General features: G+C 40.8%; 1 protein-coding gene across 2 annotated transcripts in view; it reads left to right on the top strand.

Annotated features, from left to right (window-relative positions):
- Positions 1-13,409, top strand: part of TBC1D4 (TBC1 domain family member 4) — a 117,488-nt gene that overhangs the window by 84,427 nt on the left and 19,652 nt on the right. Inside the window, exons 9-11 of one of the 2 annotated variants that reach the window (XM_075088558.1) lie at positions 1,732-1,806; positions 2,809-3,035; positions 4,888-5,037. In XM_075088558.1, the coding sequence (XP_074944659.1) occupies positions 1,732-1,806; positions 2,809-3,035; positions 4,888-5,037 (452 nt within the window). The remainder of the gene's footprint in view (positions 1-1,731; positions 1,807-2,808; positions 3,036-4,887; positions 5,038-13,409) is intronic. The other variant, XM_075088567.1, reaches the window with a different exon arrangement.

The raw sequence follows: 13,409 nt of genomic DNA, 5'->3' as shown, positions 1-13,409 counted from the left end.
CTGTTCAGTAGTTCTTATTCTGCATCAGGCTATTAAAATAAGCCTAATGGATCGTGGCTAATTCCTAAACATATTTAGGCACCAAATACCTATTCATGTGGTAGGTTTTCCACTCCTCAAGCCAGCTGCATATCACATGGTATTGATGTAGTGAGGTGCTGATTATTGCATGACTTATCATCTTTATTTTAAAGTATATTTAGTAACGAAAAGACCAGGAAGGAAATTCAGTTTAGGGTTTTTTTTTTTTAAATTGACATTCTTTTTGTATTTTTTTGTAGATAAAAAAATTTACGTAAAAAGTAAAAGTCAGTATATGTGGGGGAGAGACTTACACAGACTCAATCTTAGCAAAATTAGAAGTAAGTATGTAGTAACCAGATATCTACGAACACTTTAAGTGTGGGTAGCTTCTTAGCTAGATGAACAGCATCAAGTGACATTTTAAGCTCCTTGAAGGAGTAGCTGCTCACTACTCCCCGTAGGGAAAGATGCTGGGTTCTGTGCTCTGGCCTCCCTTAGTCCCAGAGGAATGTCACTTTTTCACTTGTTTGTTTTGCTGGACTGATCTTATTTTTGTCAGGTTTGAACTGAAAACAGACTGTGGCTTCCTAATGAGGTACCTCAGAAAAATAAATATAACCTCTGTTTGACCTTCTGAACAGATTTCTTCTAGCCCATGCTGCACTAACCTCTTCAATTGTTGTATTTTCTGAACCAAAAAGCCCTTCTTAGAGTGCTAAAAGTGTGTGTTTTTAAAGCTAGTGAGAAACTTTGAAGTTATCCTTTGCTCATGTTTTATTGTGAGAGTCAGTGAAGAGATGTTTCAGGCAGGGTATTAATTGATAATGAGCTTTAACGGGATAATGTACTTAAAGGGCACTTTAAGTCTTTAAAATAAACCTTACTAGGATAAAGCATGCCAAATAAATACTGCTGGTGTTGACAAAACTTCCCCTGTAGTTGCAAGCATACCAAGAGGAGCTCTACTTCCTAAAACCTAGACTATTTTTCCCCTGATAAAATACTGAAAGCAACTTACTTCAGCAGTTGGAAGTGTCCAACAGCATGCATTACCCATATTGCATGGGAGTTAGTTAGAAGGTAATAAAAAGTATTGTGGCTCTATCACCTCTTCTGTGAAACCAGATGAGTTTTAACAATTCTGGCAAGAATCTGCTAATGCTGATTTCTGGCAAATTTGCCTTGGGGTTATCTGCGTTATAATTGAAAAGGCTTGTTTCTGTCTGGCGCTATTTGGCTGGATTTGCAGCCAGAGAGTGGTTTTTTTTCCCCCCCCCAGTTTTAGTGCTTTCATTACTTCTGCCAAGGTGGAATTAATTTGTCTGAAATGTCTAGATATGGAGTAAACTCTCTGTTTAAATCATAGTATGTCAGATGCATCTGTTAGCTGCAGTGCAGTACTGAAGTCTGGAGCTTTTTGAACGCTGCTGTTTAATCCAACAATTTTGCCTCAAATGGATCAATAAATACTCAGTTGCTTCTGACAATAGAGCAGCAGGTTTAAAACCCCAGGTAGCAAGGCGGGAGAAGATACCGTTTTGCCAGCTAAAGGCGTCATTGCTTGTAAAATCCAGTGCTTGCCTTGTGTCAGATGTGTCATGTGCCTGAACTGTCCTGTGTTCACCTACACAGCTGTTGCCACCTTTGCTTAACCTTCAGAAAAAGAAGGAAAAGACCAGATTAAATTACTTGCCTTTTTTCTTGCAGGGAGCCAACAGAATGCGAGGTCGCCTGGGAAGTGTGGACAGCTTTGAGCGCTGCAACAGCCTTGCTTCTGACAAAGTATGTAAGAAGTGTAGTTAAAATTGGCAAGTTTTCATGCATGGGTGTTAATGAGGCATAAATACAGCACTCTGCTTCAATTTGAAGGAGGCAGCACAAAGCACATCAATTTACAAAACTTAAAGAGTTTCCACTGGGAGGCGGAGAGTACAAGAAAGCTGGCATATATGTTGACTTGAACCTTCAGCTTTAACCTATTGTTTGATTGCCAGTCCTTTTTTTCTTTCTACACTTCCCTTGCTTTTACAAAAAGCAGGGAATTTCTGGTCAGCTTCTGCTTTGTTTCACTGAAGTAATTAAAAGAGGTCATATCTCAACAAAAGAAACTGCTCTGAAGGTGAAGAATCCTTTCAGTAAGTAATAGTTGCTTTAGGGAAGTAGAATTTTTGACCTAAAACTAGCTGGTGGGGATGCTGTATGGGGGTGAGTGGGCGGAACTCTCTTCACTTTCTTTTTATTTCCTGTTTTTAATGTTTTACCTCATGCGAGGATTGGTTGCTGGTTTTCCCAGGAGGTGAAGATTCTGTTATGGTTTTTCCTGCTACAGTTACTCATAAACTGGCTGTGTAATAACAGTCTCTCTTCCAGGATATCGCTATGACGGTACAGGAAGTATGCTCGCGATATGTCGAGGAAACTAGCTAAGAGCGGTTTCCCTAGTCTTTTCAGTTCCTGTGTTTTCCCGAAAGAGCCAGAAGTCTGGTAGCTGCAATGCTGATCCCTGTGAGAGGATTCCCGGACTAATTAGTATGTTTTTTGTGTCGCATATACATTTTTATTCCTCCCCTTTATTTTTTTTTTCTTTTTCAAGAAGGATGCTGCTGGCTTGGAGTAAATTATCAAAGGATGTCTGGTTTTGGTGATAATTAGCATACAATAGGCCATGACCAAGAAGGGGGAGAGGCTTTGGTGCCCCGACGCGGCGCACGACTCGTGGGGTTAGGCGAGAGCTCTCGTAGGGCACAGAGCGGCAGGCCTCACTCCGCCAGCACTTCCTTTCAGGACACTTCGCCAGGCGATACCCCGCCAGCTACTCCTCCGGCATCCCCCGTGTCCTCGGCCTGGCAGCCATTTCCTGAGGAAGACGCGGACTCCCCCCAGTTCAGGAGGCGTGCGCACACCTTCAGCCACCCCCCCTCCAGCGCCAGGCAGAGGATAACCTTCCAGAACGGGAGGTCCCAGAGCGTCCGGTCCCCGCTGCTGCGGCAGAGCTGTGTTGAGGTGACAAGGTGAGTCAGGGCACACCATGCCACGCGCCTGCTGTCTCCTGCGATTTCGGTACATGGGCCTCACCTGCATTCTTTCTTACTGAAGCTGTTTCTGAATTGCTCTGGGGTTTGTTGGTTGGTTGGTTTGTTTTCACCCTGTCTTCTCCGCGTCAGAGTCATTTGGTGCTTTGCAGTAATGCGCTAATCTCTGAATTAGTGATTCAGGTGAAGCATCAATCCAGCGAATTGATAAAGGGGCTGGATGCTGGCGCCAATCTGTTTGTTTATTTATTTGTCACCGCTGAGCTGAGCCTTTTTGGTAGTGTGGGTAGTCAGGCCCCTTGGGGAAGAGGTCCTCGCTCTTTCAACTGTAGAGACGATATAAAGACGATATAAAGCCTGACGGTTTTATGCCAAGATGAAAAAGGCAGTGACAGCTTCAAGTGTCAGTCGCTGTGTTAGCCTAGCTCCCAGAGAGTATGCCCAGAACTAAAACTGGTGAGGAATCTCACAGAAGGACTTAAGGGATTAAACATCTCCACTGCATACGATTTCCGTGTTTGCCTTTTTCTGGAGCTTCCCTCTGTAACTTCTTTCCCTTTCCCTTTTGGAGACTCTCCAGCTATTAACATGTGGAATACGGTTCTTCAGGAGTTCATTCACTCAGTCAGGAGAGGTCCCCACAGTTCATTGTGGGCCTCTTTGGTTGTACTTTCTTTCTCTGCCTCCATCCTGGCTATATGCAGTAAGTGACCCTGCAAACTCCAAAACCTTTACAAGATTCAGGCCCAGATGATCTGAATTTTTTCTGTTGGAGGAGCACTTTCTCCAAACTCCTCATCTGTTTCAATGCTTCGCTGCAATTATGCTTTTTGTGGGCTCTTTCTAAAGATGGCTATACATAATAATTTCTCACCCATTTGATGTCTAGATTAAAATATCATTATGAATGCTGCGCCAGCTTGTAGAGAAAGGCAAAAAAGTTCATTCTGTTCAAGGGAATGGAAGGGGGTGAAGGGTAAGAAACTAACCTTGAAATAGCTTTGTTACATTGTGTTTCTGAAGAGATAAGTAATATGTTTTTTACTGAGATAAACTTTGGTTATGTTTTTTTTCCACTGACCATGTTGTGTGCAAACAGGAAACCCTGACAGTTCAAACTGAAGGACTTGCTGACTTCACTTCTTAATAATAACTTTTAAGAAGTCACTGATTAAGTGGCATCAGCAGCAGATTTTTCAGTCAAAACAGTTTGTAACAACTCCATTCTAGGCTGGGATTTTTCCGTCTCTGCTTTCCTATTGAGGATTAATCAAAAATGTAAAGTAAATGTTTCTTTATTGGAATTAATTTTTATGTCCCCAATACTTGTTACTATTATTAAGTAACGTTTAACTGTGTAGTAGGACTACCTTTCTTGTCTTAAACACTTCACAAAAATTTATCCAAAAATACTGCGCTTGAATAATCTCTACTTTCTAATGTGTTCTAGCGATATATGTTTTTTACAAGAGCAAGAGAAAACTGAAGGGAAGAAACAAGGTGGTTCGTGTTATTGGAAGCATATTTCCAAGGATATTTTCTGAATGTTTCAGAGATTCTTCTTCTGAATTTGGTTTGACAATAAGTAAGGGTAAAAAAATAAGGTGGTCTGCCTGTTCGGCAATGCCATTGAAATGTTTCTTAAATCAGCTGTAACAGCAAAATCAGTATCATCAGGGAAACTGCCCAGTAGTGCACTTGGTATACTTTATCTTCTGGGAAACAGTGTTACTGTAAGACAAGATGAGGTACTTGGCCAGTATCTTTATTCTGGTGGTTGTATCCAAATCCATGCTGACCCATCTGCTATGTTCTCTTGTTGCCTGCACAGCCCTGCTGTTGGGGTTCGGCGTGCTCTCAGTGAGAGTGAATCTGCATCACCTGGTCTCCCCTCCTCTGTCTCTGCCCCTTCTTTCCTGAAAAGCTTTTACCAGGGCTCAGGAAGGCCACTGCAGCACTCAGAAAGTGACCTCTCCAGGAGGTGAGAGTGTTGTCTCCCACCTAGTTCTTCCAGTGCCACCAGCCTAACAACAGGATTCCTAGTGCAATGCAGCACATGGGATCTCTCCCACCCTGCCTTGTGCTCCTGCATTTCTAACAGACTTCTAAGTACTCGATGGAAATGGGCGAACAGGCTTTTGGCCAAAAAAGCCTGTTAAAAATAGAGGCTTGTCTGCTGACACCTAGTAGCCGTGACCTATTTCTGTTGCTGCGTTGCAAATCTGTTGCATTGGCTTGTCACTTGAAATGCAATGGTTTTTAGGAGTGTCACGCCAATTCAATGCTTTCTCTGCTGAATGCAAACCAGCATGTGTTGCTGTGATCGTTGGCATGTGAAAATAAGAGAGTAATGTGAAGAGTGTGCAGTACTAACGTGGGATGCCTGTGTATGAGGAAGGGTAAACACCAGGTTAGCTGGATGATACTACCTGTGAGATGTTTAGAAAGGATAGCAAAATAACTTCCAATTGAAGAGGAGTGGGGAAGAAGCGAAGATACAAGAAGGGCTTTCTGACATCAGCGTGGAAGACTGAGAGTCTGAACGGAAGTCACGCTTCTTTTTACTGAAAGAATAGGCTCTCCTTCATGAGGGTGCTTGAGGAAAACGTGTATTTGTTATTTTTCTGAAGTAGGCCTGTAGTGAATAAGGAGGAGCCATAGTTTGGAACTTCATGGTGTTCTTTTGCCAGTTGCTAGCCTTTTTATTTTTCTTCTGTCAATGACAACTCTGTTTTCCTTCTTCAGCCTGTCCTTGTTCACCAAGCTATACTTGTGTTTCTGGTACTCTTCATCTCTGAGTGTGGCTTTCCTCTAATCATTCGCAACAGAAAACTGTGGAGTTGTAGAAGGTGCTTTTGTGACTGTTCTCCCTGGAAAAATAACAGTAGATTACATTCTTAGCAAAACCGAGTGTTGTTGAGATCTGGGTTGTGGGTGTGTTAGGACTCTAATACGTGGGGATTTCAGTTGTATGAGATGGGTGTAGAAGATTTTAGGGGTGCCTGAAGAAATTTTTTAATCTTGTGGAGTGCAGTTTCATTAAACACAAATTAGTTTGTCATCTCTATTTTAGGGTAGACCATAAGCAACTACATAGCTATACAAACTAATGTGAGAGGCAGTTGACCTAAAGGTGTCTTTAAGGTGCAGTTTGGGTTAGTAATCTGTAATAATATACAGGTTAGAATAAACACAAAATATGTATCAGCTCCTTAAGCCTACTGTACCCTACCTTAATTTCACTGACATTTCAAGTGTCTCTGGCCTCTAATCTGTAATTGGTGCACAGCATGCAGCCAAAATGTAGACACAATTACAACACACCTAGTGGGAAACGTCTACAGTTTAGCGCCTTCCAGCAGAATAAACTTGTGTATAAATGGAATAAAGCGAGACATCCTTACAGGAAGGTGACTGCAAAGCCTTAGTGGCAGGACCCCTGCTGCCCCCCAGTCCCACAGCTTTTAAGAAGTAATTGTTAAAGTGTCTAGATTCACTTTCTAATAGAGGGATAATGTAAACTAATAATTACTTAATTTTAGGAGGTCTTTCCAAAACCAGTCTTAGAAATATCTGACAGTTTTGAAGAGGGAGTCACTTCAAGGTGACCCTACCTTTCTACCCAAGCACAAATGAATAAGGAATAAGCAGTGTATGTTTTTGAAATTTGAGAGGAGGGACTGACATCTCGTCAAGTGTAGAAGTAGGCTTTTAATATCGCCTGTTGTAAACCTTGTCTCCAGTAATAGTTACTTCATAAGTGAATTGGATGCCTAGATTTTGTATTCCTTACTACACTGCAGTAACACTAGACTAAGTAGCAGGTGAATTATTGATGTTGAAATTTAAGAAACTGGTGAGTGCACGCCAGGGTGTACAGACAAATGGCAAAAAAACCCCAACCCGTCTCTTACAGACTACCTCTTACCTGGGTTCCAGTTCAACTTTGTTTCTGTGTTCCCTTTAGTCGGCAGGCTTGGTTCAAGCTGCTTCAACACCCAGGTCAGTTTGTACAGGCAGCTGGATCCCATTAAGCCTAGCTTTCTGGATATGGGGAATGTACATATTGTGTATTGTGCTAAAACTGTACTTCAATGCCAGCTGATTCCAAGCTGAAATGTCTGAGTTACTACTCTTTTTGGATTTGGTTATGCACACAGGTGAAGATACTGTGTCTCCTTGTAATGGAGTTTGAACTGTAAGGTGGGGAGATCTTCAAATTAGGAGTAATTCCCAGAAGACCACCCTGGTTCTACTTAGGTTTCATAGGATTCAGGGTTCTGATACCATTTAGTCTTGAATTTGTGTGAAAACTCTTGTGAAAATGGAACCTCTTTAGCTATAGATCTTGCTGGGAGCAGCTGGGCTTGAACTGTCATGGTAAGGAAATTGCAGTAGCAAGGGTGAAGTGATAGCATCTAGTTGGGTTGATTAAGTGAATACAACAAATATAGTCAGAAAGAAGTGCCAAATGAATAATGCTGATGTGATAAGAGTGACTGGGGTAATCCAACTGTCACTTGAACTGGCTAATGGCAAATGAACTATGTTGTCGGACTGATGATGGCTGAAACTCTTTAAACTTTACCTGATTTAGCTTGCAAATGCATACCAAGTCATGAGTTTTATGAATGAGAGGAAGTTCAAATATTTTACGGTGCGGTTTTTCTTGTGGGTTGGTTTGTTGTTTTGGGTTTTTTTTTTTTCCTTTTCTTTGGCTATTTTTCACAGATGGGACTATCATCTACCCCTGATAGGCTCAACATGAGGTGTTCTTAGCATTCTCGTGTATGTTAGGTTGGAATTGAGAGCAGTGTGGCAGTCGTTTACACTCTGAAGACTATAAGCTGTTTAACTGTTAGGAACCCTAATTAAAACTTAAGTGCAGAATAACCATGGTTAATACACATTCATGAAGTGTATCCTAGCCACATTGCACTGGAGAAAAATTCTTTATAGTCTGACTTCCCATGTTATGTAGGTTTGAGATGACATATGATGCAACAGGCAGCTTTTCTTGGTGCTCTGGTGAACTCTGAGTTGCAGGAGCACAGCCAGTTTCAGTCAGAATTCATTTTAGAAAGATGTTTGATTTGTAGCAGTCAAATGGGCCTATGCAAACAACACCAAGCCAGGGTCAGCTGGGGACCTGTGCGTTAAAAAGCATCTCTGTTTATTATATACGTGTCTTTAAGTATTGGCCACTGTATAGAAGGTGATTCTGATCCATGTTTACATCACAGCTGGCAGGTGGTCACAAACTCAGAAACTGATGCTAGGGTGTTGGACATACAGGGTACAGTGGCTCTCACCTGACTGTAGACATCTTCATCTCAGCTAATCAATGGAGAGGAGCTGGTATTTCTGCAGCAGAGTTGCTGTCATCCCAATATGATTGTCTTTAATATTCTGACATTTACAGAGCTGCTCCTGCCTATTTGTCTACCTTCCTGAACACTAATACAGCTAGTTGTGCCTGTCACTGGGAACATCTTCATTTAGAAAGCATGAATCATGCCCTAAAAGTGTCTTGACCTTCATTAAAAAGAAAGCCTCAGGTGACTTGCTAGGATTTAAATGGCTGTGTTGCAGATACCTAAAGCCAGGAGAAGAAAAGTGATTCTCCAGTTAAGTTCACAGTGGTGAAAGTAATCTTTTTTCCTAATGTTTGTGGGGAGGCTGAGCTTTCTGGGTTTAATTCTAATGATCACTACTGTGATGCTTTATATGGAAGAGAGAAAGGACCAATGTGTTTTCTGCTTTAAGGAATGAACAATATAGTAAAGTTGGGCATCAACATTGCTAATAGGTGCCCTCGGATTGTTTTTGCTGCATTTTCAATTCATTAGTCTCTAGAGAAGTCTAGGGTGGAAATGGTCTGTGTAATCTTGACTTTTGACAAGCACGTCGTGCAGCATTTAATTGTGTGCTTGTGTTCACTTAAGGATTAAAAAAAAAATCCTGCCAACACAGAAGTAAACAAACAGGAATTTGGGAGCATAATCTATTTTTAAACTTTCATTTCTGTAACCTCTGGAATTTCTGGCTTTTATTCAACAGCTACTCCTGAAAGCTAGGCTATTGGAAGAATTTGTTTGGGTTTTTAATATAAAAATAAAAGCAGGACTTTTAAAAACAGGACAACCTTCAGCATAGGTTTGACTAGCCTACACTGTCTCTGTCCATTGCATTGTTATGCAAGGATAATTTAAGATGATTTATTGCCACTTTAATTTGAACAGATTGCTTTTTTAAAGCAGTTTTATATCTCATGAAGAAAGTAAAATACTTGAGAATGTTCTTTAAACAAAACAGCAGAAAGTAATTATTCAGAATAAAAATATATGACAGGAGTGAGAACCAACAGAGAGGTATAAACTGATCAGAACTAGTTTTTCTTCCTCCCAGAGGGGAGAAATACTTCATTTATTAAGCTTATATATAGGCTTCTGCCAGCATAAGACCTGAGAATTGAAATATTAGCTGTCTTTTTGTACTTGATTTGGGGGATTTTGTACCATCTCAGCCTCCAAATTGCAAAGTAGGTTGAGTTGATCCAATTGCTCCTTAGAGCAATCAAGAGAAGCTGAAAGCAAACTGGGGCAAAATTCAGACCTTGGCATGAGCACCAACAGTATTTATCCTCAAGTCAGTTGGCTTGCATGGACTCAAGTGCAAAGTAATTCAGATAAATATTGTGTAAGGAGTTCACAAGAAATGGGGTAGCTTTGTGGTTTTTTAAATATCAGTCTTTGGGAGCAGTTTAAAGAATAGTTTGGGGAAGAGATTTGGGTGATTGAAACCAAGCAACACCATGTTTGTAATCTGAACAAGTTTTTTTTTTTTTTCTTCCTCCCCACCCCCGACAGCTGTCTCATCTTCATACTACGTATTATCTGATAGACTAGTGAATGGCATAATGCTTTGGTGAAACTCAGTTTCAGTTACAGGACATAAAAAGTTTAGATGATTGGTACTCTGTACTCTTGAGTACTTGGGTTATTGCTTGGAACAGCTTAAGGATGAAAGTACAGAGTGAAATATTTGAGGCATTATATTGAACTGATAGCTTTTCACTTTTTATTGCATACAAGCTGATGAATGCATTTTGGTTTCTGTGTCGGGTCAGGAGCATAGGTTAAGCAGCCTTATGGAGAGCCATTATTCTTCAAACTGAACTGTGATGCATTTGTCTTAAATGTAGAGTATTACATTGTTATAATCTTCCAGAGCTGCACGGGAGTTATTTTAAGTGATTAAAACAGGAAAAGTAAATAAAATAAACTGGAAAGACTTCATTTTGTGGAATTTCTCTACTGAACTGTTTGGCTTTGCCCTTTCACATGTCTGTTTTACCAAGCTGAAATATTTTGATGTAGAAGCTGTACCATAATCTAGTTGTCATTTTCTTTAACAAAAAAAAAGCAAAGTTAAAAAAAAATCAATTCTTGCAACTTTGTCCTAGTTTGCAGTTCAGTTCTTAAATGTCTCTTCTGTAGTTCATTAAGATTTTATATACTGCCATCTCTTAATTTGCAGTGCATTGGCTCTGGTGCATTTTATCTTGCTCGTTGTTGGTAGGTTGCAACAGGACAGGAACTTGTAGAAAGTAGTTCCAGTTTTTTCCTTCTTGGTGGCTATGTCATTGTATAACCTAAGAAATGTTCAACCTCTGCCTTGCACCAATGTCTAGGCTCTATAATCCATAGATTATAGAGCTGTTACAAATTTCTTGAGTTTGAGGTAGCAACTTTTTCTTAAAGTGGAAAACATCATTAAAACCTGGAATTAATGATTGTCCTATATCTGCTAGTTGACCTTGCAGCTTGTTTCCCATGAAGCTTTTTAAGCCTGTGTGTTATCAGAACAGAGTCTTCTCTTAAGAATTTTTCCCATAAGTGTTTGAGGTTCGCTATCAGTGCCCTGACAGGAAAGTTGTGAAAGTCTGTTCCTTCAGGTTGGGAGGTCGTGAAAACTCTGCTCTGCTTTTCAGTAGCAATGACTGAACTCCATGTAAGAAGTTGTTGTTGTTAGTGGTGGTGGTTGTAGTTTTGGAGTTGCTTTTGCTCTTAGTCTCTCCATTCAAATTAGTAAACCTCTCCATTCTGCAGGGAGCTGATAGCTAATGGTCAGATATCGTTTTTCTTTAGCACCCACCCTGTTTAGAGGAAATGTATGAGGTGCTGGTGACCTGAGCAGAGCATCTACTTTGCCTGGCTGTTAAAATCCACAACTACCTTAAAACCTGTAGTAATCTTGCAAATATGACCAAGAGCGAAGCCAGCCAGTTAAGTTTAGGTTTGAATGATGGTAAAGCTAGGGAATAAGTATTGTGCAACCCCTGTTTCAAGGTAGGGAATGTGTAATTGAGTTAACTCATCTGTTTTTTGCACCAGCCTTCTGAACCATGTCATCACAGGATACCATCACACTACCATTTTACTCCAACGCCTTCCTGTTTTTACTCTGTGGGGTATTGTTTCACACCTTCAGATCTGATATTAATGTAAAACTTGCCTGTCTGTCTAGGAGCAAAGAAAGTTTCCTCATTTCTTTTCTACCCTCCCTTTCCTAAATCTTGGTGTTTTTACAGGTGCCCTTGCCTTCCATTGAATATGGCAAGACATGCACATGAGACTTTCAAAAGTTTTCCTCTAATCACTCATCAGACAGCTCTTTGAAAAAGGCGGTGATTAATGTTAGTTGCTTAAAATGCCAGGGGAATTTTGGAAGGGAGGGTTTAACAACAGAAATGCAGGTCCTCAGAACTGTATGATTTGCACACTTCGCAAGGTAGCACATATGACTAATCCATCCCACTGTAAACTCTGCAACTCAAATGATGTAAACAGCTTTGTTTCATACCCTAAAATAGCCACCCTCTTGTTCTGACTTTCCTGTAGATTTTACTACTATAAATTGAACATTATTCCTAGTGCCATCTGCATGTTACAGGTATCAGGGAGCTGTTGTAGATCATTAGCATCAAGAGACAGCCTTGATCACCAAAAAGACTAGTTCTAGCGTGGTGGATTGTCGTTCAGCACAGAGTATTTGTTATGAAAAGTGCTGATTGAGATGGTGTAGCTGGTACATGGGTGTAGCTAAAACTTCAATAAGACGTAGTCTGCCTCCCTTGCAGATTTCTTCTTTTGTGCAAGCCAAATGTGGAGAGACCAACTGCAGCTGGCAAACTGTGATCATCTGCAACTAACTTACAGCTACAAACATAGTGAACACTTAACCTGCTGGGCTTTCCTTTCATCTAACTCCTTTTAGGGACTTTGTACTGTAGCATGGAAATTCTTCACAGGATAATGGTTTGAGTGTAGCTACTGCTGTACTGATCTGGCAGTCTTACCTGTGATGAAGACGAAGCTGCAAACACAGCTCCCCATATTTGATGCTATCTTTGCAAGAGGCCTGTAGTTGTGTGTCACGCTGTTGACATTGCATGGAATGATTTCTGGCAGATAATCAATGTACCCATTGCTAGACAAGATCCATGCACCTACTTTACTACTACAAATGCAAAATGCTGAAATATTTCTGAAAGTGGCTCAAGTACTTCTGAAAACTAAATGCCCTTTCCTCTGGTAATTGTCAGTAGAGAGGTCTGCTTGGTGTCTCTTTAAAATGACCTCCCAGCAAAACTTCCTTGTATCCCTTCCTTGCCTCTTCCAGCAACATAAGCTACTATTAAAATTACTGTTTAAATATATTTCTACATGGCACCTGTGGAGGAGATCAGCTCCTTTCAGGTCGCTGTGGTGGGAACTGAGGCTGCCCTCTATTTGCCAAAGCTTTGTTACTTCAGCTGGAGGTGCTGATGAAACATGAGGACACTTGGCCCCATTTGTGGGATTGAAGTGTCCACTTCTTAAAGTACAGGAAAGGCTGCATAAGAAGGCCAGAACATTGCCTCCAATGAAATATTCACCTGTGAGCTCATCATACCGTTTAAAATGGCACTAAATGGAGTGTTGTGCTCTGCTAAAGCAACATTTCTTCTTTTAGAGGTAGTACATCAGATAGCCCCTGTAAGACTAACGTATGGCAAAGCAAACCCTATTGCTGTCTGTTTCAGAGGCTAAATATTACTACATTTTTCTCTTAGCTTTTCAGAAAGTTTAGCTTTTATTCTGAGTGTGTAGCTGAGCACTTTATGAATGCTATGAATGCTACCTCGTGGTAGATAGTGCAAACTTCACAGCACTGTGCTACAAGAAAATAACGGGCACTTCTGTGTGCAAGGTGGAGCTCACACACAGCATGCTTTGCCTTCTAGAGCTTCCCAGCAAATGCTCCTGCAGGTTTGGTTGTACATTAGACAGGCTTAATAAAGATTTTTTT

Source organism: Phalacrocorax aristotelis, chromosome 1 (genome assembly GCF_949628215.1).
Source record: "Phalacrocorax aristotelis chromosome 1, bGulAri2.1, whole genome shotgun sequence".
Classification (NCBI taxonomy): domain Eukaryota; kingdom Metazoa; phylum Chordata; class Aves; order Suliformes; family Phalacrocoracidae; genus Phalacrocorax; species Phalacrocorax aristotelis.
This window is presented reverse-complemented; position numbering and strand designations above follow the sequence as displayed.